Below are 26,221 nucleotides of genomic sequence, written 5' to 3' on the forward strand. Positions count from 1 at the left end.
CACTTATCATAAACAGTACTCCATAACTGCGTTTGTTCTTCTTATCCTATTGAAAAATGCTATACCCCCTGCTACTTCCATTCCTGTCAGCATATCATCTTCCGTCAACCATGTCTCAGAGATCCCAATAATCTTTGGACAGGCTTATGCTATCAGCATCACCAATTCATCTCCTTTCTGGATACTCCTGGCATTAGTATAAAGAATCAAGGTATTGTCACTATTTCTATACCTATCATTATTCCTTCCAGACTCCACTGGATTCCATATTAACTGATGTATTCCTGCTACTCCTGAGCACCTATTCCTACAAGAGGCCACTTCTGCTACCATTCACCCTGATAATTCTAGTTTCCCTGCATTGACACACTGACTTGTTCAGAGAACAACATTCTCTCCAGATGACTATGTCCTTCCTCATTCAAATACAACCTGTTTCTCACACACACACACCTGAGCAACACACTTTCTACCATCTTCCATACAACCTCAAGCATGAACCTCAGATCTCTTGCTACCCGATTCACACTGCTTCTCAAGTTGTTCATGTCAACCATCACAATCATCTCATCTATTCTTTCACCTCGCTTAATTTCCATAGTCACGCTATGTATCATTCCTCCAGCAAACACTCCTCTGGCATTCTATCTTGTACATCATGGATCATCAAGTCTCTATACATCACACCTCTCACCACTCTTTCTTGCTCACCTGCATTCCCCCATTCTCTCTATCTCCTCTAACTACTTTCCTGTCATCTCTTCTCTCCATCCCGGGTTCCAGCACTGTCTCACCTTTCTTTCATTTCTCTCTCTCTTTTACTGGTCTCCTGTTCTCTCCCTTTCTATCATTTCGATAACTCTCACTCCTACCTTGATTGCTTTCCAGTTGTTGTTTCCAGTCACCTAATCTCATCTTTCACACTTCTCAACTCGTTCCTGGCACATTTCACTTCTTCTTTTAGTGCATCTGTCTCTCTCTGCAAGGTACTTACTCTTGCTTGGCATTCATCTTCCCAATTAATACCATCTTCTAAAACTTCAGGATGTTTCAAACCTACTACACTCCCTACTTTTATTTTTTCATTCACATTCCACTCATTTTCCTCGATCATGCTACTCGTCTCTTTCTCAGTCAATATTCACCTATTTCTGACATAATATTTCCTAGATCCATTAAGCTAATTTCTAAATCACAAAGTTCTTCCCATTTTCTACATTTTGCACAGTCATGCGCTCCCCGATTTCTCACCAGCCACATTTCAAACTGCCAGGATGTGTACATGCCGCAAGCACTGCATACCAAAAAATCCTATAGCAATCGTGTAAAATGTAGTCCTTAAATGGGGATGGACTTGGCAATAAGCCCTTTGGAAAACTGAGCTGCAGCTGCTGCCATTATTTAAACACTGCATAAAAAATACTACAAACTATACTGAAACATTACGTTTAAGTATATTTGCATACAAGTTGTTATAATTATTATTATTATTATTATTGTTGAGATCCTTCATAGTTCAGTTAGTTTTGATTATGCCCTTTGATTGGAAAGAGTTGGAAGGGTTTTTCATCTTGCAAAATGAGTAATTTGGCCAGAAACACACATACACTCACACAAAATATGGTAAGCAAATTACCTTATCTATCCTATCAGAGCATCAAATGTTCGAACATTTAGATTCATCTTACTTTTGTGTAGTGTAGTGTCATGTAGCTGGCAGCATGTAGCTTGTATCCTGTACATATATAGCAGAGGACAGGCTAATAAATATTCCTTCACAGGTTCCCACACACTGATATCTTGCCCTTCCAATTTCTCCTTATGATAACTCTCATGATAACTTCAATACAGAGGTTGAAATGTCGAATGTTACTTCCTTAATGATAAGTAAAGTAATCATTCTAACACGTGTGCTGTGTCTCCATAAATTCTCACTATGAATGCTGACCACCATGTAATCCTAAAAGAAAGAGCAATCTCTCAGCTTGACGGCTTTTTGGGGGGGGGGGGGTTCGCACCCATAAAAGGTTATTTGCAAACCTTCTAGCACATTTGTGCCATATATGGGCTGAGGATTTTTTTCTTTTTATCATTATATATTTTTTATAATTTTTTATTTATTTTTACATAGTCTCTGGAAACCCTGCTCTAGAGACCAAACATGGAACTTTTTCAAGCCACTTCAGGCTTCCAATAAGCAGGGAAGTAGTTTCACACTGGACAATGAAATTCAGGAAGTGAGTATGCCACTGGCTGTTGACATACAGATTTACAAAGGGTACTGCTTGCCTTTGATAGCAGTGCAAGGCTGTACGATAACTGATTCACTCACTTTATTCAAATTTCTCAACCTTTTGGTAGCATCTCATATTTAGCTACACTAATGGATTTTTTGAATTCTGATTGGCTCCAAAACATTGGCAAGAGAATAGGATTGGTGATGAAATATGATTCAGCAGCAACTGAGAAAACACTCAAAAGCAAAGAAATCATAAATATACACAGCAATCCCTCAATTAATGCATCTCCAATTCGTGTGTTTTCAATTAGTGCATAATTTTTTTTTTTCTATACCAAATTCAATTAATGCGCCTCTAAAATTCAATTAGTGTGCCTATATACATCTTAAAAATAAATATTACAGATTTTAAAAATTTTCTATCTATACATTTTTTTATGGCTAACTATTTTAAAAAATCAGTCACCAGGATGAAATAATTTAGTTACCGATTTAAAAATTTTACAAAGTTATTTTTCAATGGCATACAGTACTACACGATTTCCATGTACACTATGTTCCAAATTTACCCCCAAAATTTATGTTGTCTGCTAATTACATAGCATTTTGCTGATCATATCTCATGCCTCTTTTGCAATTGTTTTCCTTACTTTTTTTATTTTAAAGTATTTTTCCAAACTTTAATCATGAGTAAAAGAATTAGTGTGCAAAAAAGTGGTGGTGTAAAAAGATTCAAAAAGTAATCTCATTGAAAGAAAAACTTGAAATAATAAAGAAAAATGAACAAGGTGAGTCCAGAGCAAAAATAGGACAAGAACACAAAATGGGTGAATTAACTATAAGAGCAATTTTGAGCAAACTGCTGGATACAAAGAGAAAGGTAAGGCTGCTTCAAGCTCATCATGCATGCAGGGCACTCTAAATCAAAGTATTATAATGATTGAATTAGAGAAACTTCTTTCTACATGGATCAAAGATTGTAACCAAAAATGGATCCTGTTAAGCACTGACCTTATTAATCAAAAGCAAGTCTCTTTGCAACCTTGAAAGAAAGGACTATCAATGATGAAAAAGAATTCCATGCTAGTGCTGGATGATTTGAGCAGTTAAAAAAGAGAAATAGCCTACATAATATTCGAATCGCAGGCGAAGCTACAAGTGCAGATAAGGAAGTGGCCTCAAATTATCCAGAGATTTTGAAGAAAATTTGTTAATGAAGAACGAGGCTATTGTGGCTAACAAATGTTTAATGTCATTGAAACCAGCCATTTTTATGGAGGAAAATGCCATCCAAGACTTTTCTGGCCAAATCAGAGAAATCTCAGCCTGGTTATGAAGTCGCAAAAAGATAGAATGACTCTTCTATTAGGTAGCAGTGCTGAAGGTGATCTAAAGTTAAAACCCATGGTAGTTTATAGGGCACAAAATCTTAGGGCCCTCAAAGGCATTAATCAAGCTTCCTTCCCCATTATATGTAAGTCTAACAAGAAAGCATGGATTACTAAAGCTTTATTTGAAAGACGGTTCACAAGTTATTTTTGTCTAACAGTTGAGAATTTTTGCAAATGAAATAATCTTGATTTTAAAGCTCTGTTTATTTTAGACAATGCACTTGGTCACCCTACTTCTCTTGATTCGTTGTGTGGGAACATTAAAGTGATATTTTTACTGCCAAATGCAACTTTTCTCATACAACCTATGGACCAGGGGATTATCACAACCTTTAAGGCATACCACCTGAGAAGAACATTTAAACAGGCAATAGAAGCAAAATCTGGAGAGAATTCTATGACATTAGTAGAATTCTGGAAGAAATTTAGCGTTAAATCTGTTGTTGAAAATATTCATCAATCTTGGAATGAAATTACTGTTAGCAATATGTGAGCCATTTGGAAGCACATTCTTCCATATTGTGCAAACGATTTTAGAGGCTTTTCAGATGAAACGAATAATGTTGTTGAGGAAATTACCAACATTTGGCATGAACTGGTTTTGATGAGATTGACAATGATAACGTCAAAGAGTTAATTAAATCTCATTCTGAAGAATTGAATGATTCCGGCCTGCTAAATTTAGATGCACAGGGGGAAGATCCTGAAGAATATGAAGAAAATTTAACCACTGACAGTCAGCCAAAAGAGATTTCACAAAAACAGTTTGAAAATATTTTTTGTACAATCAAAGTTTTTAAGCAACAATGCTTAGAGGCTGATCCTGATGAAGAGAGAAGCAGTAAAATTTGCAGAAGAGTAGAAAGGCAATAGTGCCATAGCATCAGTCGTATAAAAAAAAGAAACAGATTGCCCACCAAACTATGTTAGCTCAATTCTTTATTAAGAAGTAGAATAATAAATTTATATTCTGAATATATTTTATTGTTCTTTCTGCTCTTCATGGTTTTCCTTTAACTAGGCTCTGAGACATACCCTAATTCTTTTATAAAAAAAATTAAGGGTCAAAAAAGAATTTTGAGTAATGAATTATACTTTTTCCCATAGGTTATTAGATTTGATTAGTGTGTTTTCGATTAATATGCCCATTTTAAACAACACATTAATCGAAGGATTGCTGTATGTATATTTTTAGCCTCTTTCCATGTTATGATATTCACTATTAAAATTGTTTAAATTTTGGATATTCAGTTGCAGGGTTTGAAATAAGTCAATTGCTGCTATTGGTGATCTGCTTATTTCTATTTTACATAATACAAAATTAGCTGGTTACTTTGCATAATACCTGAGCATTCTTCAAAGATTGTTATTATTAACATCTGACCTCAGATGTTAATCTGAGGAGGTCATTATGGGAGGTACATCACACACAAAGCTCACTCAACTGTGCTTTAAACTGATTCAGTGTGTCTACATTCACAATGCACTCAGGCCAATGCATTTCACTCACCAACCACTCTCCATGCAAAGAATCTCCTCACTTCTCTGCTCACACCCTCCTTATACAGTTTCAGTTCAGAGATGACTTCTTGTTCTTCCCCATCCCCCCTTTTATCTATCCCATTCTATGAAAAATTTCTTCCATGTTAACCTGGTAACAACCCATGACTAACTTCTATGTTTCAATCATATCTTCTCCTCCTCCTATTCACAAGACTTTGTAATTTACATTCTTTCAATCTGTATTCATACTCCACATTCCAAAGACCATTTACCACCTTTGTGAATCTTCTCTGCACCCTTTCTAACATATCCTTGTCACTATGAAAACCTGTTGAACAAATCTCTATACAATAATCCATATGAGACCTGATCAAGGTATCCTCTTCTTCCAAATTTCATGCTCAGTCCCTTTATTCATCCATCTGATGAATTTATTCAGTCTTTTAACATTCAGAAATTTGCACATTGATATTGTTAAATATCTTTTGATCAGTACCCATGCAGCATTAATCTCACTTCCGCTTAACACCTCATTCCATGTTATAGCTCCAAGCTATTTCCTAAGCTTTTCATAATCACCAGCCTTCTAATTCTACATATATCCTTTCCTCATAGAAGTCTTCATATGACTAGCCACAACCCAGGTAATTACTTTATAATCACTCTCACCAACTGGATCACATTCAGTTATTGATCACATCCCATTATGAAAAAAATTAGTGAAAATCAATAAAACAAAGCAGTTTGTACATGCCCTGATAGGCATGATAAGTGAGATAAAAATACAAGGAATTTTTATTTCTTTCTTAACAAAAATTAATTAAGAAATACTGATTTTTTTTTTCCCATCAGGTTTAGTCAGAAGCTAATCCTAAATACAGTCATACCCCAACTTACGCGGTTTCTTATATGTACGTATTCCCATCCCGCTTCACGCCTCACCACTAGTCGTATCTTTCAGGTGCCAGCCGCATTCACCAGTGTCGCACATGCTGTGAACAAACACTGACATGTTTCATGCGGTCTCCATTCATACACGATTTTTATAGTCTACAAACCTTGCGATTGTTTAATGTTATGTTCTTGATAAAAATTTTATCACATAAAAAATAATAATGTCATCCAAAAGAAGCAAATCCTATTCTTCTACAGCTAGCAAGAAAAGAAAAACATTGACTTTGGAAACAAAACTCAACATTATTAAGGATTTTGAAGGCAGAATGAATGAAAATTTGTGAGCTAGCAAAGAAGTTCGATCTACAGGAATCCACAGTAAGAACAATCATAAAAGAAAGGTTTACAGATTTTGGAGGACATAGATTCTAACGAGGAACGAATTGTAGCCACAAGGTAAGGAATAAAACAATCATTAGCTTGCTATGAAGAAATTTTACGTGACAAGAAAAAAGACATTATGCCGTCAGACAAATCTATTAGATTTCATGAAACCATCAACATCGAAATAACTTTCTTTTTTTTATGTACGAAAAACTACAATTATGATTTATATTTCTTAAAAAATATAGGTGTTTTTGTAAAGGTCCCAATTGTATGTTTGTGTATATAAATTACGTGCAAAATTATACCCCCAGTTAAGCGAATTCGACTTATGCGTTTTTTGTTGGTCCCACCTACCGCGTAACTTTGGGGTTTTACTGTACTTATAATAAAACATGCTATAGAATCAACATTACATAAATAAAACTTTTGACATACAGATGCATTTAAACTTAAGCACCCGATTTTTATTTTTTACTCATTAACTAAAAATTCTCACTTGTCACAGATGAGTGTATTCTTTAAGCCCTCTGGTTTACTCCAGAACCATGTAAAAACATAGTCTCTCTTACTAAAATTAGTAAAAACAAGATCATAATAGATCATTATTCTGTTCTGTCAGATTACTCAAAACTCATAACAAAATCACTGCAGAACAGAGTAATAACAGAGGAACTGCAACCAAATATTTCTATGAAATGCACTGCCTCTATAGCACACTTACAAGGACAACACAGCATTTGCTCTTCAGTTGGAAATAGTTTGAATTCCATCTAGATCAGTGTTTCTCAACATGGAGCGTATGCCCCATGTTGAGAAAATGATATTGCATTCGTCACCTCATCATTGATATACTCAAAACACTCACCATTGTCAGCGGGGGGGGGGGGGGGGTATCAAAATCTTTGAGGCATTGAGGTGGGGCATGATCCAAAAAACGTTGGGAAATACTGATCTAGATGCAATAAAGACTTTTCAATTGAAGGTGGGTTGGCTGGTCTCATGCAGGAAGCAGAGCTTTTCCTTCCCAGACACTGGGGTTTTTTTATTCTTCAAATTAAAATACACCCAGACAGAGAAATGTGCATTTAACAGATATAACATACTGGCCTTATAGTATAGCCTTAGTTGCTTTAACTGTAATCCATATCGAATCTTTTTGTTCAAAGTTAAATAAATTATTACAGTACTAGAACTAATATAATTAAAATACATAATAAACTGACTATTTAATAAGTAAATTATTTATGGACAAAAATCAAGTATTTAATACAAAATACACTTCATAGTGAGAATCTTATCACATCTTCAGAGTGAGCATGCAACAAAATCACCAAAATGCAGTCTTTCTATTTCTCTGATGCCAGTGACATGGCCATTGCAAAACGAAGGAACAATTTAAGCACAGAGTACATGTGTATGCGTAAAAGAAAAAAAAAAAATCAGCTAACGCCTATTTGTTCCCATATAGGAAGTAGGCAGGGCCGTTTACCCTATCTAACTTTTGGACTGAGTGGGCAGTTCAATCTTCACTCGTAGCCAATCAGAGAGATAGCTGGCCCAAGGCTATCACTGATTCAGTGATAGCCTTGAAAAGAAAGAAACTTATACATAAAAAAAGTAGAGGGAATGGTAAATAAATAAATACATTTGCATTTTTTTCATCCATTTATAATTTATATTATATATGTGTGTGTGTGTGTGTGTGTGTGTGTGTGTGTGTGTGTGTGTGTGTGTGTGTGTGTGTGTGTGTGTGTGTGTGTGTGTCAGTGCATTATTAAATTTCTTATTTATATGTACTATTTTTCTTGTCCTGTACTTTGATCATTATATTAAACTGCTTTTAATCTTTGCAGAAATTATAAAAGGTATAAAAGATTCAAAGAATGTATAAAAAGTATAAAATTATAAAAAGTTTTATTTTAACCTTCTTTGCAGTAGGTTCTGGTGGAAGTTTGGGAAGGCATAGCAATCAAGTGAAGGATGAAAACCTCACAGATGCTGATGACGAAATTCTCGAAAGCCTTGTTAAGACAGCAACAACACAGCCAGCTCGTAATGAACCAAGAATTAGGAAAAAAGCTCGATATGGTGACAGAAAGTCATGTAAGTAGAAAATTAGTCTATTTCATATGTAAATTTAAGATTATCTTTATGTTAAAAAAACGTTTAATTTTATCTTTATCATTTTAATTTTATCGTTTAAGATTATCTTTATCAAAAGTAGGACGAAAAAAACACTTTAACTTGCATTCCCGTTTTTCAAGTATCTAGCATCTTTCAGTTCTACGTTTAATTAACACTTGCTTGTGCAATGATCAGTAATCATCAATGGTGATGATGCTGAAACTATTTGATAAGCAATACATTGCAATAACTGATTGCATGGTCGATTTTCCCTATTATATTCACTTTTGAGGAAAACCTTCTGAATGATCAGTAACTAGATTCCATTTGATTTCAGAGCAAATGATGCATATTCATCATAAATAAATTCATCTAAACCAAAACAGTTGCAGAGATAAATTTTGGTGCAATGTGGTGTTCTTTTTGAAGTGGCCATACCATATCTTGGTTTAAATAAAAACTCAGTTTTCATTCACCACTCAAGAAGTGAAAATAGACCAGAAAAGACAAGACATTAAACAAATAACATATAAATTATCCACAAAAATTCAGAATTTACTTTTTTCTACTAAGGATCTTAAGCTCCATTAGCATACTCTGGCATATAAAAAAATAAACCATATTTGCAGATTTCCACACTTTGGAAAAACTGACTATACTGCTAAAATTTAAAAAAAATGAACACAAAAGATAAAATTTCTGTATTACAGAAAGTGAAGCCATATTCTACGAACTAACTATCTGATCAAGTGAAAGGATCTCATGTTTCTGTGAGAAGATTCAAAGAAGCCGCTGAAACTATCTTGAATCAATCAAATTAAAATAGAAATGCTGATATTTAAACTGCCAAAGTACGGATAGCTTTCATGCAGAAACTGTCCTACATATTGGATGTTCCTGGGAAAATCCAACTAGATCTAAAACACAATTAATCCATATATAATCTAAACAAAAACTGGTCACCCACATAATCCAGAATAACAGTACAGTGATCTGCATAAATGACTGTAGATTATTTGGCTCACTTCCTACATTCTAAGTTACCCAGATTCCACTGCCATCATGATTTTAAAATACACGACTTGGTGACCCACATGGTAATTCAGGCATTATGTTTTCTCTTTCCCTTGCTTCCCCAGATCATCTAGTAAATACTTAAATGTTTCCAATGGGGGGGAAGATGAGACTAGATCTTTTGGTCAATCCAAAAGATAAAGTGATTAGAAATTTTGTGCAGTTTTTGCAAATTAATATTTTGACATAAAGTTATATATAATAGAATCACAAAAGGTGCTGTTATACATGTTTATGTTTGTTTTCAAGTGTTCATATTTTATGCATATAAACTGGGTACAAATGCCTCACAAGCATTTAAGAATTTAAAGTTCAAAGGTCACATAGCAAAAGTTGCAAATACAACTCAGAGGATAATTGCTATGTTGAAGTGAACCTTGACATGTAAGAATAAGGAAGTAATTTTGCCTCTTTATAAGGCTTTGATAAGACCACACCTGTATTACTGTGCACAGATTTAGTCTCCCGGGTTCCAAGGGGATAAAGAAGCTGTGGAAAGGGTGCAAAGAAGAGTTACAAATATTATATCTGGATTATGGAATTTAGATTATGAGGACAGATTGCGAATATGTGGATTGCAGACTGAAGTTTTTCTCCCAGAGAGCAGTGAGTGAGTGGAATAATTTGCCCTTAGGGTGAGTATAACTAGTGTAAATGAATTTAAGGGAAGGTATGATAGCTGGGTTGGGTAATTTACAGCCTCCCTCGATGAGTCCTTGACTCCCTGGAGGTCTCAGATAATAATAATAATCCCATGACTGTGTTTGTATTGAGGTTCTGCAATATTTTAAGCACTTCCATTTTTTCAACCTCTATTCTTCTATCAGTCAATGTCACATCTGACATTACAACATCACCACCCTTCAGTCATCCTTCCATAGTCATTCCTCCTTTTACTTGCCACATAACAAAAATAATTCCTTAGGGTTTCTTTTGGCCTCATCATTTTTTATTTTTTATTTTTTTAAATCTGATCCAAGCAAAATCTGTTCACATTTTGTTTGAACAGCTGAGGGTTGTAATCTTTGGGGAAGGCAGAGTGGGAGGAAACTGTTCCAAAGAACAGAAATAGATGGGATGAAGGAGGAGGCAGTGAAGTTGGTTTGGTGAGTTTCAAGATGGACAGGAAAAGGGTGTTGGTTAGCAGTGGTTCTTGTTTTAATGATTTTGGAGGAGAGTGGAGGAATAATTGTGGCCAATTCAGCAGAGTACCGTCCACGAAAGTATCTGTAGAAGAGAGTTGCATGCTAGCAACTCTTTCATGTCTTCTTACATACCACATTTTGTTACCTGCTAAGTCATTTATACCAGCCAAAATAAACATCTCTTTCACTCTCTGCATCTTTACAGCATTATTGACATCCTTAATTTTAGCACCGGGAAAATATGATTTTGTCACACTCTCCTCAAGCACTCTCCTTATCAATGAATCACCATACAAAATCTGATCCTTATTCTCACACTTTTGCACTTTTATACTCTACTTTCACACCCCCCTGTCTTTTCTTTCTTAATAATAATAATCTTTTGACTGGAGGGTAAGACTTGTAATGGACAATACCAACTCTATTCCCCTAGGCATGAAAATCCTCTGATAGTAAATTACTGGATTTGTTGTGTGTAGCATTGGATGATATAAGAGCATTCAATGATGATTAATTAGTGTTGCTGTACCTAATTTTTTTTTCTTGTATGTCACCTAGTTCAAAGATGATTCATTAGCGTGATGTGAAAGCAGTGCTAAGAAAATTGATAGGTTCAGACGTAATCAGACCTAATGTCTTACTCATTTGTCAGCAACTTGTTAGGTGTGAGTTTATATGGAATCTATTTTATTTATATGGTACATTTTCTTTAACTTTTAATTTTTTAGTCATTTATCACGGAATGCATTACATGCAAGTTTTTTAAACTATTTTTGGACAATTCATTCACTCAATACCATGAATCTCTTGCCTGATTCTTGCGTCTTCAGTTTCTTGTAGCATAATCCCACTAAAATAATATGCCGCTGGAATTCTAATCACGCCAAATTGCATAACTTTACACTTACTAACATTAAAATGATAGGCATTTTCGTTTGCCCAGATTTCCAGTCTATTCAAATCATTTTGGAATTGCTGAATATCAGTAGCATCCCTGATTGCCCTGCTTATCTTTGCATCATCGTCAGCAAACAATTGCAAATCTGATGATAGACCCTGCTTGATGTCATTAATTTATAGATTGAACAATAATGGCGCAAGGACTGAACCCTGAGGTACACTACTAGTTACCTTAAATCTAGCAGATTCACACCCTCTGTATACCACTTTTTGATATCTATCTGTCAACCATCCCCTGATCCAAGTTAATAGATTATATTCCAATCCCATATTCTCCAATTTACACAACAGATTTTGATACACAACAGATAGGATACCTATCGTGTGGTATCCTATCAAATGCCTTAGAAAAATCCAACATTATCATAGTGTATCCATTCCCTTTATTCAGCTTGGCCATAATATTGTTATAAAATATGAGAAAATTGCTAAAATATGACCTTCCTTTAGTAAACCCATGCTGTTTCCTGCAGAGCATAGAATGCTTGTCTACTCATTTCTGTATGCAGTTCTTACCAAATTCTCTAAAATCTTCACTACATACCAGAGATACTAATAGATCAATAGTTAGACACATCAGTTTTTGCACCACCCTTGTGCAATGGAACTATCATACATTCGTTCCATTCCTGGGTATCATTCCTGAGCTGAGACTCAAGTTTTACAAATGTATGAAAGGCCTAGCCAATTCAGCTGAACATTCCTTTAGCAAACGGGCTGATATTCCATCATGGAGGGATAGTCCCACTGCATAAAGGTGATTATTCAGTTGTTTAAATGTTGAAAGTTTATTTTTCACTTGGTTAGACTATAATAAATTTAGTTTAATCCTTTATCCAAGTGTGAGCAAACAAAGTTTGTGCCTGAAAGTATCTTCAGGACTGGGGTCAGGTAGTACAACACCAGGCAACTCGTAACAAACCAAGCTAACATCAATCCTATCTCAGTATCTCCCATAATGCAAAACACATCTCCTTGCAGAAATGTATAATGTTATGCATTAAGGGAAGGGCCACTACCCAGACTAGTTTTGACCTTTATTGAGGTCTCTTCGGTGGGAGCCAGGCCCAGACGTGGAGATACCAGGCAGAAGCAATAGCGAGGTCATCTTTACCTATAGTCCTGGCTCCCACTGAAGAAACCTCAATAAAGGTCGAAACTAGTCTGGGTAGTGGCCCTTCCCTTAATGCATAACATTATACATGTCCGCAAGGAGATGTGTTTTGCATTATGGGAGATACTGAGATAGGAGTGATGTTAGCTTGGTCCACCTTTGCTACGAGTTGCCCAGTGTTCTACTACCTGACCCCAGTCCTGAAGATACTTTCAGGTGCAAACTTTGTTTGCTCACACTTGGATAAAGGATTAAACTAAATTTATTATACTCTAACCAAGTGAAAAATAAACTTTCAACATCTTTCTTTAAATCCAGAGTAATTTAATAAAAAGGTGGCACACCTTTTGGCAACTCCTATATTACCTATACTCCTTGCTATTGCTTCTGCCTAGTATCTCCACGTCTGGGCCTGGCTCCCACTGAAGAGACCTCAATAAAGGTCGAAACTAGTCTGGGTAGTGGCCCTCCCTTAATGCATAACATTATACATTTCTGCAGGGAGATGTGTTTTGCATTATGGGAGATACTGAGATAGGAGTGATGTTAGCTTGGTCCACCTTTGCTACAAGTTGCCCGGTGTTGTACTACATGACCCCAGTCCTGAAGATACTTTCAGGTGCAAACTTTGTTTGCTCACACTTGGATAAAGGATTAAACTAAATTTATTATCAATTGTTTAAAGTTGTTAAAGGGGTTTTACAAGATTCAGTTGTTCACTGATGATGCAAAACTGGGTAAATGAAGGTGATGCAGAGATCCTGCAGGAAGACTTAAAATAGACTAGTAGTATGGGCAAAGGTAAATGGCTGCCAGTTTAATGTGGCTAAGTGTAAGGTGATGCACTGTGGGAAGAGATCACAGGCTGTATACTATGAAGGAGGTCTAGAGAGTTCTAATAAACACCTAGAACAATGATATTAAAGCAACTGATATAACCACAAGGAAGAACATATGGGGATATAAGAATATGAAAACATGTTACCTTCATAACTCTGCTACTAGTATGTTCTTTCTTGTGGTTATATCAGTTGCTTTAATATCATTTATTGTTCTAGATGTTTATCAGAACTTTCTAGATCTCCCTCGTATATTGATGGAACTGAATTGCAAGAAACTGATGAGGCCAGGGACTTAGGGGTGATTGTGAATAAGCATTTGGAATTTAGAGGACAGATTGCAAAGGTAACCAAAATAGTACATGAGATTACCTGGAGAAGAACAAAGAAAAATTCATTGTGGGAAAATTCTTCACAAGAAAATATTAAGTCCTATTTCATGTCATTTCCATATATGAAAAAAAAAAGAAAAAGAAATATTTTATGTATTATTTATTATTTCAATTATATTTAGCATTCCGATTTTTATTTTTATTTTGTATAAAGTTATTAATATTCTTTCTTACTTAGACACTACAGGCTCTGTAGATGGAATATTAATTTTTACAAAACTGGGATAGGGTGGTTAGGGAGAAAGGACACCATATTTAAGAATATTTATGCATAATTTATATTTTATGGTCACTACCCTCCACATTACCAGATCTATTGCAACATCCAATGAAGTATTTCATCCTATTCATTTATCTCACACCATACTGCCTCAAAACCACTACTACTACTATTCCTCCTTGCATCTCTACTTTGTATGGACATAAATCTTTTTCTATCATCAATAGTACTCCACCTCCCTTTTATCCTTTCTATTTTCATGAAATACATTGCACTCTTCCATCTCTATTCCCATCACGATGCCATTCTCATCCAACCAGGTCTCACTCATCATCATCATCATCATCATACGCATCAAGGATTTAGGCCTAGCATGGCCTGTTCCGGCCTTAGAAGTCATCGTTGAATCGTTTAAGAGGACGTCCTGGTTTTCTTTTTCCTAATGGCTTGTTTTGGTAATCTTTCTGTTTTCATTCTTTGAATGTGTTCCATCCATTTATGTTTATATTTTTTAATTTTTTCTATTACTGGTTCTTGGTTTAATTCTTTCATAATATCTTCGTTTCTTTTGTGATCAAATAGGGTATACTTTGCAGTTTTTCTCATAAATTTCATTTCTGCTGTTATTAATCTTTGTTTGTCTTTTTGTTTTATTGTCCAGATTTCGCTTCCGTACATTGAGACCGGTAAGGCTAATGTATTGTATACTTTTAGCCTGGTTTGTTTTTGAACTAGGTTTGGTTTAAATATAGAGTTAATTACACCTGTTATTTTTAAATATTTTGCAATTTTTACATTTATATCTTTTTCATTTTCATATGTGATCATACATCCTAGGTAGTTAAATGAATTCACCTGTTCTAAGATCTTGTTATCTATTACTATTTTAGTTCTTGCTGGATCTTGTCCTTTAAAGGCCATAGTTTTTGATTTTTCTGTTGATATTATCATACCATAATCTTTGGATATCTCATTTAGGTTTAAAATAGCTTTCTGCAAACGTGTGGACAGACTTATGTGTTCGTCGAACATGTTGTTTATTATTTTAACGGTATAATAGAACACAGAAACTAAGTAAATAATTAATTTATTAACTTGATGCTGATATTTCGCTGGTATTATAACCAGCATCTTCAGAGCACAAAAACACTGTTTGTCACAATACGCGAGACTAAAACAACATGGTGTACATTAACAAAATTGTAGCAGCAACACAAAGACTAGAGTCCTGATTTTGGCGCCCTCTATCTGAAAAAAAAAAAAAAAAAAAAAAAAAAAAAAAAAAAAAAACCGCTATCATATATTGCTAGAGTCCTAGAAAAGTGTTAGTTTTTCCTTAATATGACTGTCTCCCAGATCTTCGGCAAGTTAATACAGCCATATTTGTTGAGATTTGGGGTGTGTTTTAGGGCTTCTGTCGCCTCTAAGAACAATCTCTCTGATTTATATGGGTTTCTGTGTAGTACTTTTGTGTTTTTCCAGTTGATCCTGTGTGCAGGGGTATCCAGAGCATGGTCTGCTAGGCCCGACTTCCCATAATGATATTTCCGGACGTATCGTTTATGTTCCCTGATGCGGATATTCACAGTTCTTCCTGTTTGACCGTAGTAGGCTTCATTGCATGAGCAGGGTACTTGGTAGACTCCTGGATGTGATAAAGGAGGAATGCTGTCCTTGGGTGAGCGGATGAGGGTGGCTAATTTGCTACATGGTCTGAATGTAGTGCGTAGTTTATGTTTAATGAGAATTCTTGAGATCTTTTCGGATGTGCCTTTAATGTAAGGGATGGTGACTGTTTTGTTGTAGTTCTCTGTGGTGGATGGTGGGAGGGGTTTCTTAGGAGTGTTTAGTATTTTGTTTATTTTTTGTGGATTGTAGCCGTTGGCCAAGAAGGTGTGGCGTAAGTGAGTCAGTTCAGCAGTAAGAGCCTTGTCATTTGAACAGATTGCTCTCGCTCTATGGGTTAGCGTTTTTAAAATGCCATATTGTTGAGAAGGATGATGGTGTGATTGTTTGTGTAAGTATCTGCCTGTATGTGTGGGTTTTCTGAAAACTGAAAATGATAAGGAACCATCTGGGAGACGTGTAATGAGTGTATCCAGGAAGGGCAGACAGTTGTTGGCTTCCGGTTCCATAGTAAAGTGGATTTTTGGGTGTTGGCTATTTAAATGTGCTAGGAATGTTTTCAATGTCTCAGGGCCATGTGGCCAAATGGCAAGCACATCATCAACATAGCGTAGCCAAAGTGTTGGTTTGAGAGTGCTTTCTGCAAGTTATCTTCAGAATTTGTAATTATTATTTGGTCGTCTGCAAAGAGGAGAGTGTTTAAGTTAACTGTAGGTGAAAGTTTAATTCCTTGGTGTAAATTTTTACTCCATTTTATTATTATTTCATTTAAGTAGATATTAAAGAGTTGCTGAGAGGGGACATCCCTGTCGGACCCCTTGGTTTATCTCTCTTGTATATGATAGCTTATGATTTAATCTTATTTGTATTTGATTATTTTCATATATGCTTGTGATAGCTTTTAGGATATTATTTGGTATTTGTCTTTCTTTTAATATGTTAAATAATATGTTTCTTTTAACTTTGTCAAATGCTTTTTCAAAGTCAATAAATGCAATATGTGTTTTCAAATTATATTCTCTTCTTTTCTCTACTATTAATTTTAGGCAAAAGGCTGGGTCTATACATGATCATCCTTTTCTAAATCCATTCTGTACCTCTAGAATAAAGTTTTCGGAATATTTCATTAGTTTGTTATTTAAGATTCTGCTATATATTTTGTAACAGGAATTTAGTATACTGATACCTCTATAGTTTTTAGGGTCATCTCTATTACCTTTCTTAAAGATAGGAATCACAATTGCTTTTTTCCATTCTATTGGGGGGGGGGGGATACCAGTTGAGTAAATTTTATTTAAAAATAGTAAGAGTCTTTTTTTGAATCTTGTTCCTGTGTATTTATATAGTTCTGAACCTAGCTTATCTTCTCCAGGTGATTTTCCATTTCCTGTTTCTTTCAGGCTGATTTCTAATTCTTCAGTTATTTCCTTTTCATTTTCGTTAATTGTTTGCCAGTTGTCTTTTTTAAAATATTTGTCTGTCCACAGTTCTGTGTAGTAATTTAGAAATTCTTCTAATTTTAATTCAGTGTTTAATTTTATGTTTTCTTTGGTATCTGCATTTAGGTGTTTCAAAATCTTATATACATTGGGTCTTATTTTATATAAATCATGTTCTAAATTAGAAACAAATTTATTCTATGATTCTCTATGTCTTTTTCTGACTTCTCTTTTAGCTATGGCTCTTATTCTTTTATATTCTATTTCATCTTCTAATCTTTTACTGCTTAACCATTTGTGATAGGCTTCTTTTTTTCTTTTTATTTCTTTGATTGTATCATCCCAGATCTTCAGTTTTTTTCTTTTATTGAATTTTTTGGTCTTTCCTAAGCTTTCATTTGCTGCTGCATTTAGTATCGTTTTTATATTAAGCCATTCTATTTCTATTTCTTCATTTTGTTTTATTTTATCTAGATATTGGTTAATTCTTTGTTCATATAGCCATTGTACATTTGTGTCATTCAATAGTCTAGTTTTATAAACAAATGTTTCAATTTTTCTTTCTGTTCTTGTTACTTGTAGCCATTTAGGTGGTAATCTTAATTTTATTTTAACAAGGAAGTGGTCACTGCTTATTTCATATCCTCTGTGAACTCTAACATCTAGTGAAAATTTTAATGTCTTTTCATTTAATATGAAGTAGTCTAATATTGATTTCCATCCTCTTGCTGCCCAAGTATATTTATGTATGTCTTTATGTTTATAGAAGGAATTCATTATTTTTAGGTTATTATAAACTACAAAGTCAATCAATTTTTTACCATTTCTGTTTAGAGTGTGTTCTCCATGTATTCCTATATTATTATTAATTTTCGTGTTTACAATTCTTGCATTTAAGTCTCCTGCTAAAATTATGTAGTCATTTTAATTTATTTTATTATATATGTCTTGTAGCTGATTATAAAAATCAATATTATCCTGTTCTCTTCCTTCTTCTGGGCATATAAACCAATTATTGTTAAATAGCCTGTATCTGTTTTTATGTCTAGCTTCTATTATTCTTTCATTCCATAATTTATAATGTTTTAACTGTTTTGAAAGGGAGTTATGTATCCAAATCATGACTCCTGCTTGTGCTCTTTGGTCTCTGTCGACTCCACTGTATATCACATTAAAATTTTCAGTTCTCATAGTTCCTTTTAATTTCTTTTTTGTTTCAGTGATTACTGCTATTTTAAAATTTCTTTCATTTAGTAATTGGTCTAATTCTATTTCTTTATATGCTATTCCTCTTACATTCCAGTTTGCTATGTGTATTATATTTTGTCGTTTCCATTTTCGTTTTCCCTTTTCCATTCCAGGGTCGTTTCCCATAGATTCAATCCGATTATCTTTTTCTGTCAGCTTACAAGTAGGATTATGTTCTCCATGTCAGGGGACTAGCCTGACGATGGAATAGTTCAGTGGTAGGGCTGCTACCTTAAGGCTTCTGAACTAGCCTTCTTCCGAATTTAAACCCATAGGAGGAATAGGGTATAATGAAGGGGAAAGAGTAGATTACAGAAGAAATATAGTAAGGTTTATAGAGAGGGCATAGTTGTAAGGCCAGAAATGAAAAGACCCCATGACCCTCGAGTACTCTAATAGCATAAGGGTCATAAAGTAAGAAGAGTTGGCTGATAAGGCCTTATAGGCCTTATGTCTCACTTATTCCAATAATTTTTGGATGAATGAATGAACTGAATCAATGCAACCATTTCATTTCCCTTGATTCTGATACTTCTCACATTTGTATATGAACGTAACAGCTGAACATGTTAAAATTGAAATATGTATTCTATGTGGATCCTTTTTTTTTAACAGGTCTTGTAGTTTCAGAAATATCATTAGTCACAATAGTGACAACAGAAAAATTTCCTCCTTGTTCCTTTGCTGATCCCAATGTTACTTAACTCCCAGGAATAATCCTACGTTCTACCTTTCACCAACTTGTATATCCAATTTGTAGCTTATTTTCTGGCCTCCTTTTCCAAATTCTTTAACTATAAGTCAGCAATACCACATAAAATGTTGTGGATTACCTCACAATGAAACAATGCTATTTTGTACTACTTGTATATCACAGGCATGGCTAGATTTACACACAGGTTATTGCTTAGGGCTGCATATCATTACAAGGGGGCTCTGAAAAACTACTAAACTTAAAATTTACTCAGTGGGGGAGAGTGATTCTTAAAAATTAGGGCTAAGGGCCACAGCAACTTTAAAAACTCGCCCTGCTTATAGGAATTCTATTAATATTTTATATCAATAATCAATGTCATATACCATTTTGTTTTAAATCAATATGCATAATTCTTGCTGATCATTTGTCATTTCTCTCCAATTCTTGTTTCAAATGATTATCTTGCCAAATTTTTCTTTCTCTGTCTCTCTCATATTCTTTATCATCTGTTCCCACCTTTTTACACATTGCTTTTACATTCATTCATTTTCACTTTTCCATGTCACTCTTTTTTTTTTCACTCATGTTACTTTACTGCTGCTACTTCTATTGTATGTAGTTTCACAAACTCATCTATTTTCATACTTTTTATTTTACCTTCTCTGAAATAAAATCTAACTTCTTACACATTCTCCTAGAAATGCTTCTTTTATTAACAGTTTGCATTCTATAATTGATACATTTGGAATGTATGATTAGAATTCTTGTGTAGAGGCTTAAGTGCTGTGAGGACATTATGTTGGAGGTTTAATGGATTTTTTACAACACTCAAAAAGAATTAAAATAGAATTTAATACTCCTATATTTCGTCCTAGTCACTAGGACATCTATGGGGATTACAAAAACAATTAATGTAACATGCACACAAAAACTTACAATACTAAGCCCAACCACGTAGGTGACACTAAAGTCCTATCTAGGTGGAGCGCCCTCTAAGGGCGGTCGTAGGTGGCCTGGAATGTAAGGTGGGACCTCTGGTGATGAGTGTTTCCCAAATCTTCGGAAGCTTAATGCAACCGTATTTATTTAGATTTGGTTGGTTTCTGAGAGCTGCTGCTGCTTCTAAGAAAAGTCTCTCTTTCTTGAATTTGCTGTGGTGGAGCATGGTGGTTTTCTTCCATGATACTCTGTGGGTGGTGTCCAACACATGGTCAGCCAAGCCTGAATGGCCATAGTTGTGTTTAACGATGTACGACTTGTTTTCCTCCAGGCAGATGGATGCTGATCTTGCGTACTTTGGACAGACAGGCAGATCAGCATCCATCCGCCTGGAGGAACACAAGTCGTACATCGTTAAACGCAACTATGGCCATTCAGGCTTGGCTGACCATGTGTTAGACACCATCCACAGAGTATCATGGAAGAAAACCACCATGCTCCACCACAGCAAATTCAAGAAAGAGAGACTTTTCTTAGAAGCAGCAGCAGCTCTCAGAAACCAACCAAATCTAAATAAATACGGTTGCATTAAGCTTCCGAAGATTTGGGAAACACTCATCACCAGAGGTCCCACCTTACATTCTAGGCCACCTACGACCGCCCTTAGAGGGCGCTCCACCTAGATAGGACTTTAGTGTCACCCACGTGGTTGGGCTTAGTATTGTAAGTTTTTGTGTGCATGTTACATTAATTGTTTTTGTAATCCCCGTAGATGTCCTAGTGACTAGGACAAAATATAGGAGTATTAAATTCTATTTTAATTCTTTTTGAGTGTTGTAAAAAAATCCATTAAACCTCCAACATAATAATTTGGCATGTATGCACAGAGCAAACAGCCAAACAAACTATCTGTTCCTGAAACTACTTAAATAATGTACAGTAGCAAACAAATTAATCCATGAAAAACAAATTTTCATCAAGTTTTTCATTTTGGTTTTTGTTTCAGTTAACAATAATTTTGGTTTTATTTTCAGCTTACTATTTTCGGTTTTGGTTTTAGTTCACTGTTTTTGTTTGAGTGCTGTGTGTACAATGTTTATTATTAGTGTTGTGCATCTTTAATAATGTAAACAAGTTGACATTCATATTGTTTCATTAATTTTGTGTAGCTATAACATGGATATATCCCCAAGAGAGTGTTCAAAAATGTGTAGTCTTTCTCAGCAGACATCTATGACTCAAAGACAAATTGCCAATGAGTGTGATATTGGTTTGGGTATGGTGAATGCGATTTTAAAGGGGGGTTAGGGAGAGAGGTACATTTTCTCCTGATGGAAAATATGGGCAAGAAAGGAAAACTACATTTATTAAAGATTGTTTACTAGTTAGCAAACTAGTAAAAAAGTGCAATGAATCCATGATTGCCTGCTGTAGACTTAAATAGAGACTTGGTAGCTAGTGGGATTAATGTTTCTGACATGACAGTCTATCGAAGATTGTTGGAAGCAGGGAGGACTGCCCACAGACCAAAAAAAAAATGAAACAACTGTTGATGAAGGCTATGCAGAAAAAGAGGCTCTAGTGACAAAAATGTAAAAGATTGGACTGTTGAGAAGGGGAAGAAGGTCATGAGATTAACTGGGAATTATGGAGGTATTAGATGAATGTGATGCAACTGTTAAGGTGGTAAGTGCGAACACTGAGATTAAGGCTCCTACAGAGTTTAATGGACACAAAACTGGATGCACCAGAAAAAATCCAATATGGATGGAAAGAATAATTAAAATTTCTTTGTTCAAGAGAGCAAGTACCCCATGTTTGTAAATCAGTGACTAAGAAGACTTCTTCTGCTTACCTTCAACATGCTCTTAACCACCTAGCTAAAAAGATGTTCTGGGGTTATTTCATACACGACGGTCCAGGATCACTTTTGCCTGTTGATGGCATGATGAAAATTGACCAATACATAAAAATATTAAAGAAAAGACCACAGTTCCATAAAAACAAAGAACTCATCTCCCAACAGGATCTCGCTCCTGCCACACTTCAAAAAAGTGAAAGAGTTCCTCAAAAATCACAACATCCAATTGCTAGGTAACTCCTGACATTCTCAGAAAATTTGTGGGCCATAGTGAAAAAAGAGACTTGGAAAGTAAAACTCAATCCACTTTTAAAGTATTGTTTTGAGATGCAGAAATAAGAAAAACGTGTTCTATATTGGTATAGAGTCCATGCCTAAGCAAATTAATGAACTTATTACAAACAGAGGAGCACATATAAATTATTAGGTAAAGTTGGAGTTTAATTTTTGTACTTATTTTAAATAAATCCATCAATTAAAGTATGCTTACATACACACACACACATGATTAGTCTCAAAAAAAAGAAATCAAATTTTAAAAAAAAAAGAAAAAGACAACACATTAGTGATTTGCTAATATGATTATGCCCAGAATGCTACAATAACAGAGATTTTTTTTTAAAAAAGTTTCTTTTAAAAAAACAAAAAAGATTTCTCTTTAACTGAAATGTAACACAACTATCTTGTCAATATAAGGTATGTCTGTATGCATTAACATTTATTATCAGGAAATAACTTAGCTGATAAAATGGCTAAGAAATGAAAAAAAAAGGTATTTAGAGATTTTAATAATAATAATTTTTATTTTGAGAAAAAAAAATCTGTTTTTAAAATTGTTCAGTCAAATTAATGTCAAAACTAATATTACAAAAAATGTATAATATAATAATATTATAAATTATTTTACATCGTTAAACTGACTGAATTGTATTTTCTTTTTTTCTCAGTACGTAGGACATTAAAGAGTGGTTTGGACCTCTCAGAAGAGGAACAACGAAAGTTAACAGCAATGTCTACTTGAACATAAATTTTCATCTGTTGTGGATTGTCTGTAACTTATAACTATCCAAGTGTACTCAAGTGGAGTTCACTTAATAAACATTTGCAGTTATCCAAAGTACAGTGCTCTGACTGGTCATGTTACTGCATTTCATCTTTCTGCCATAATCATCTGTATAGCATTCAGTCAGGCTCCATGGAACTCTTACTGTGATTGGACTAGTTTTCCAGGAAGCCACCCAACATGTGAAAGATTTACAAACTGAATAATATTCTGCTGTATATAGATCAGCTCTACAGATGCTTCCTTTTGAGCTTCTGTTACAAGCTATATCAGTGTGGGTCTGCTGTGCAGGACTTATATGGAATGGGAAATCTTTTCACTAAAATAGTACAGTATTGTTGATAATATCTATTTACTTTTGAAGTTAATAGGTTGTAATTGTGCAAAGGACATAGGAAGAAGACACTGCTCAGATCAATAAATATTGAGGGTAGCAAGAGAAAGAGGCCGAGTGGGAAATGAGACAGAAAGGACAGACAAACGAGGAGCAGGTACTTCCTAAAGTATCTGTCTCCATAGTCAACTTGCCTTCTATTGATGACCTGGTGATGAAGATCTGACGTTTGCATGAGCTTGAGCTGCACATGCATAGTCCTCATGTTTTTACATTATTGTTATTGTTGTTACTATGTGCTCATCATTGGTAAAACAGATAGTGGATGCATTTGACTATAAAAATGCTGAACTATTTCGATAAAAACTTTCTGTCTGTCAAAAATTTCAGGAAGGTAATTGTGATAATAAAGATTATTTTAAAAAATATATTGCATATGTATGTGAATAAAATATCATTTCAAATTCTTTATCTCTTATACAAGAGAACATTTTTTTTGTTCAGTTTTGTATAGTTAATAATTTTAAAGAGCAGAATAATAAAAGTTATTTTGCTTCAAAAAATTGCTAGGCAGTATGTTATTTATATTAGGTTTATTTGATATTTTTAAAAGAAGGGGAAGTAAGTATATTATATTGAGTGCTTACATGGGATACAAATTGGCTATTGGTATCATGGCTAAGCTCTCAATTGTTGTATAATCTTAATGATTTATTATATAAGAATTTCTGAACTGATATATGTTTTAATTTAAAAATATTATTAACTGTAATATTCATTACTGACCTAGATTGATTGAATATAAATTATTGAAATATTGCAGTGATAATATAATATTGTTTGGTAGTAAAAACACGTTATCTTCCTTTTTTGCTTTGCCAGTTTAATCCCAGACTATTTCAGCATCTTGGTAAGAACATATACAAATATTGAAGTTTTTCCCTCCCCTTTTATTCCTACTATCTACTCAACAAACTTTGTATAGTAAGAATAGTATAATGTGTTTTAGAGTGAACTTTTGAAATCAGTTTTTGTAATTCAGCTTAGACCTTTTATAGAAACTTTTACAAGAACAGTACTGAGAAAACATTAAATCAATGCGATTTCTGTGGCTTCAAGTTATTTGTAGTAAATAATTGCTTTTATTCTAAGAAATAGAATATCTTTATTCTTATTTTTTTAAATTTAAATATTCCTTGGAATAAAAGTTTAGATGCTTTTATTACAAATACTTATTACAACGAAATCTCTTTACATGTACAGTTATTTCTTTAAGTGTTCTGAAGAATTATATATTAACGTGAAGAAACTCTTTTGCATTAAGTTGTGTATATACTGTGCCATGTAGAAAGTTATTTAATGCAAAGAGTTTAGTATTTTATACGAAAAAAAATTTTCTACATTCTGGTAAATATCTTTATAGGAGTTTTATATTAAGAATAACTGAAGTTGGAAAAAGTTGAAATACAACAGCCCCTTATCCTTTTAAGCTTGTCTACTTGCTCAATCATATATTCGCTGCTTTGGTCAGTAACTTCATGCCTCTCTTTGCTATATTTTTGTCTCAGTTTTAATATGAAACTTTTTATTAGTGCCTCTATCAAACTTTTAGTAATTAATCGATCAATAAATAAAAATTTATTTTAAACATTTTGATTTTCTACAGGATATTTCATAAGTCTGGTTCAAAGAGAAGAACTCGGTTATTTAACAAAATGATTTGAAAAATTAAGAAGGAAAATCATGATTAAAAATACTTATGGTAATGTTAATTACTTATGGTAAAATACTTATGGTAGTGTTGTTGTAAAAAGTTTACAACAACACTACACTCTACTCACCTTGACATGTAGCATGTATATGGCATTATTGCTGTAACTTTTACTGTTGATATGTCCTGAGAGAAACACAGTTTGCAAACAAATTCTTCCATTTTCTAAGTTAACTAACTTCTGCTGAACCAGACTTATGGGACATCCTATACCCTAATACAATGTAAAAGCCCCATCTCAGTATTTTTACTTACTTTGATAGTCAATCATAAAATCTAATCTTTTTTTTTGTATTTAAATTTTTTTTTATATATAATAAACAGTAATGTGTATATATATATGTATATATATATATAGCTTACTATCACAAATTGAGACAATGCATTTGTTCTAGTGTATTCTATGAAGACTACTACAATCAGTATTTAAACGTTTGCTCTAATTTAATTAAACTTGAAAAATTTTCAATATTACAGTAGCATCCAATGTCTGTTTTACCATTATTTTGTTTAGTGTGTAAATTTTTACTGGATGCATTCACCAAAGTATTCCAGATAAATAAAATGTTTATATTAAATTATGTGCTGCTGGTGATCTTTACAGAATTTTACAGTACATCATTTTATACATTAGGAACTAAAATTACAGAACCCAATCCATAAAAAAAAAAAAAGTAGTCATTTTGCATACTTAGTAACTTTGTTTACTGTTAATGCTTATGAGTGATATTATTTGTTTTGTAGCACAGTTGAAAAAACAAATATGTTCTCTCTTTTGTAAAACCTCAACATATCCTTATAGACATGCATTGGTATCACCTCTGGGTCTGGCTCCCATTGATTAATCCCTCAATAAAGGTCGAAACCTGTCTGGATAGTAAGTAGGAGATCAACTGAAGTAGCATTATACATGTCTGTAAGGATGAGTGCTTTGCATAATGGGATACTAAGGCAAGTGATG

The 26,221-nt window shown here is 34.0% G+C and overlaps 1 protein-coding gene across 3 annotated transcripts in view; it reads left to right on the forward strand.

Annotated features, from left to right (window-relative positions):
* The window catches only part of LOC150103262 (FH1/FH2 domain-containing protein 3-like), a 469,484-nt gene extending 443,643 nt beyond the window's left edge, over nucleotides 1-25,841 (forward strand). For 2 of the 3 annotated variants that reach the window (XM_090397849.1, XM_090397847.1), the window contains 2 exons: nucleotides 8,350-8,517; nucleotides 23,040-25,841. In XM_090397849.1, coding sequence (XP_090253975.1) covers nucleotides 8,350-8,517; nucleotides 23,040-23,113 — 242 coding nt within the window. In that variant the 3' untranslated portion in view covers nucleotides 23,114-25,841. The remainder of the gene's footprint in view (nucleotides 1-8,349; nucleotides 8,518-23,039) is intronic. The other variant, XM_090397848.1, reaches the window with a different exon arrangement.
* The last annotated feature ends 380 nt before the right edge of the window (nucleotides 25,842-26,221 follow it).

Source organism: Typopeltis vanoorti, chromosome 9 (assembly GCF_054136105.1).
Source record: "Typopeltis vanoorti isolate ZY-2024b chromosome 9, IOZ_Tvanoo_1.0, whole genome shotgun sequence".
Taxonomy (NCBI): Eukaryota; Metazoa; Arthropoda; class Arachnida; order Uropygi; family Thelyphonidae; genus Typopeltis; species Typopeltis vanoorti.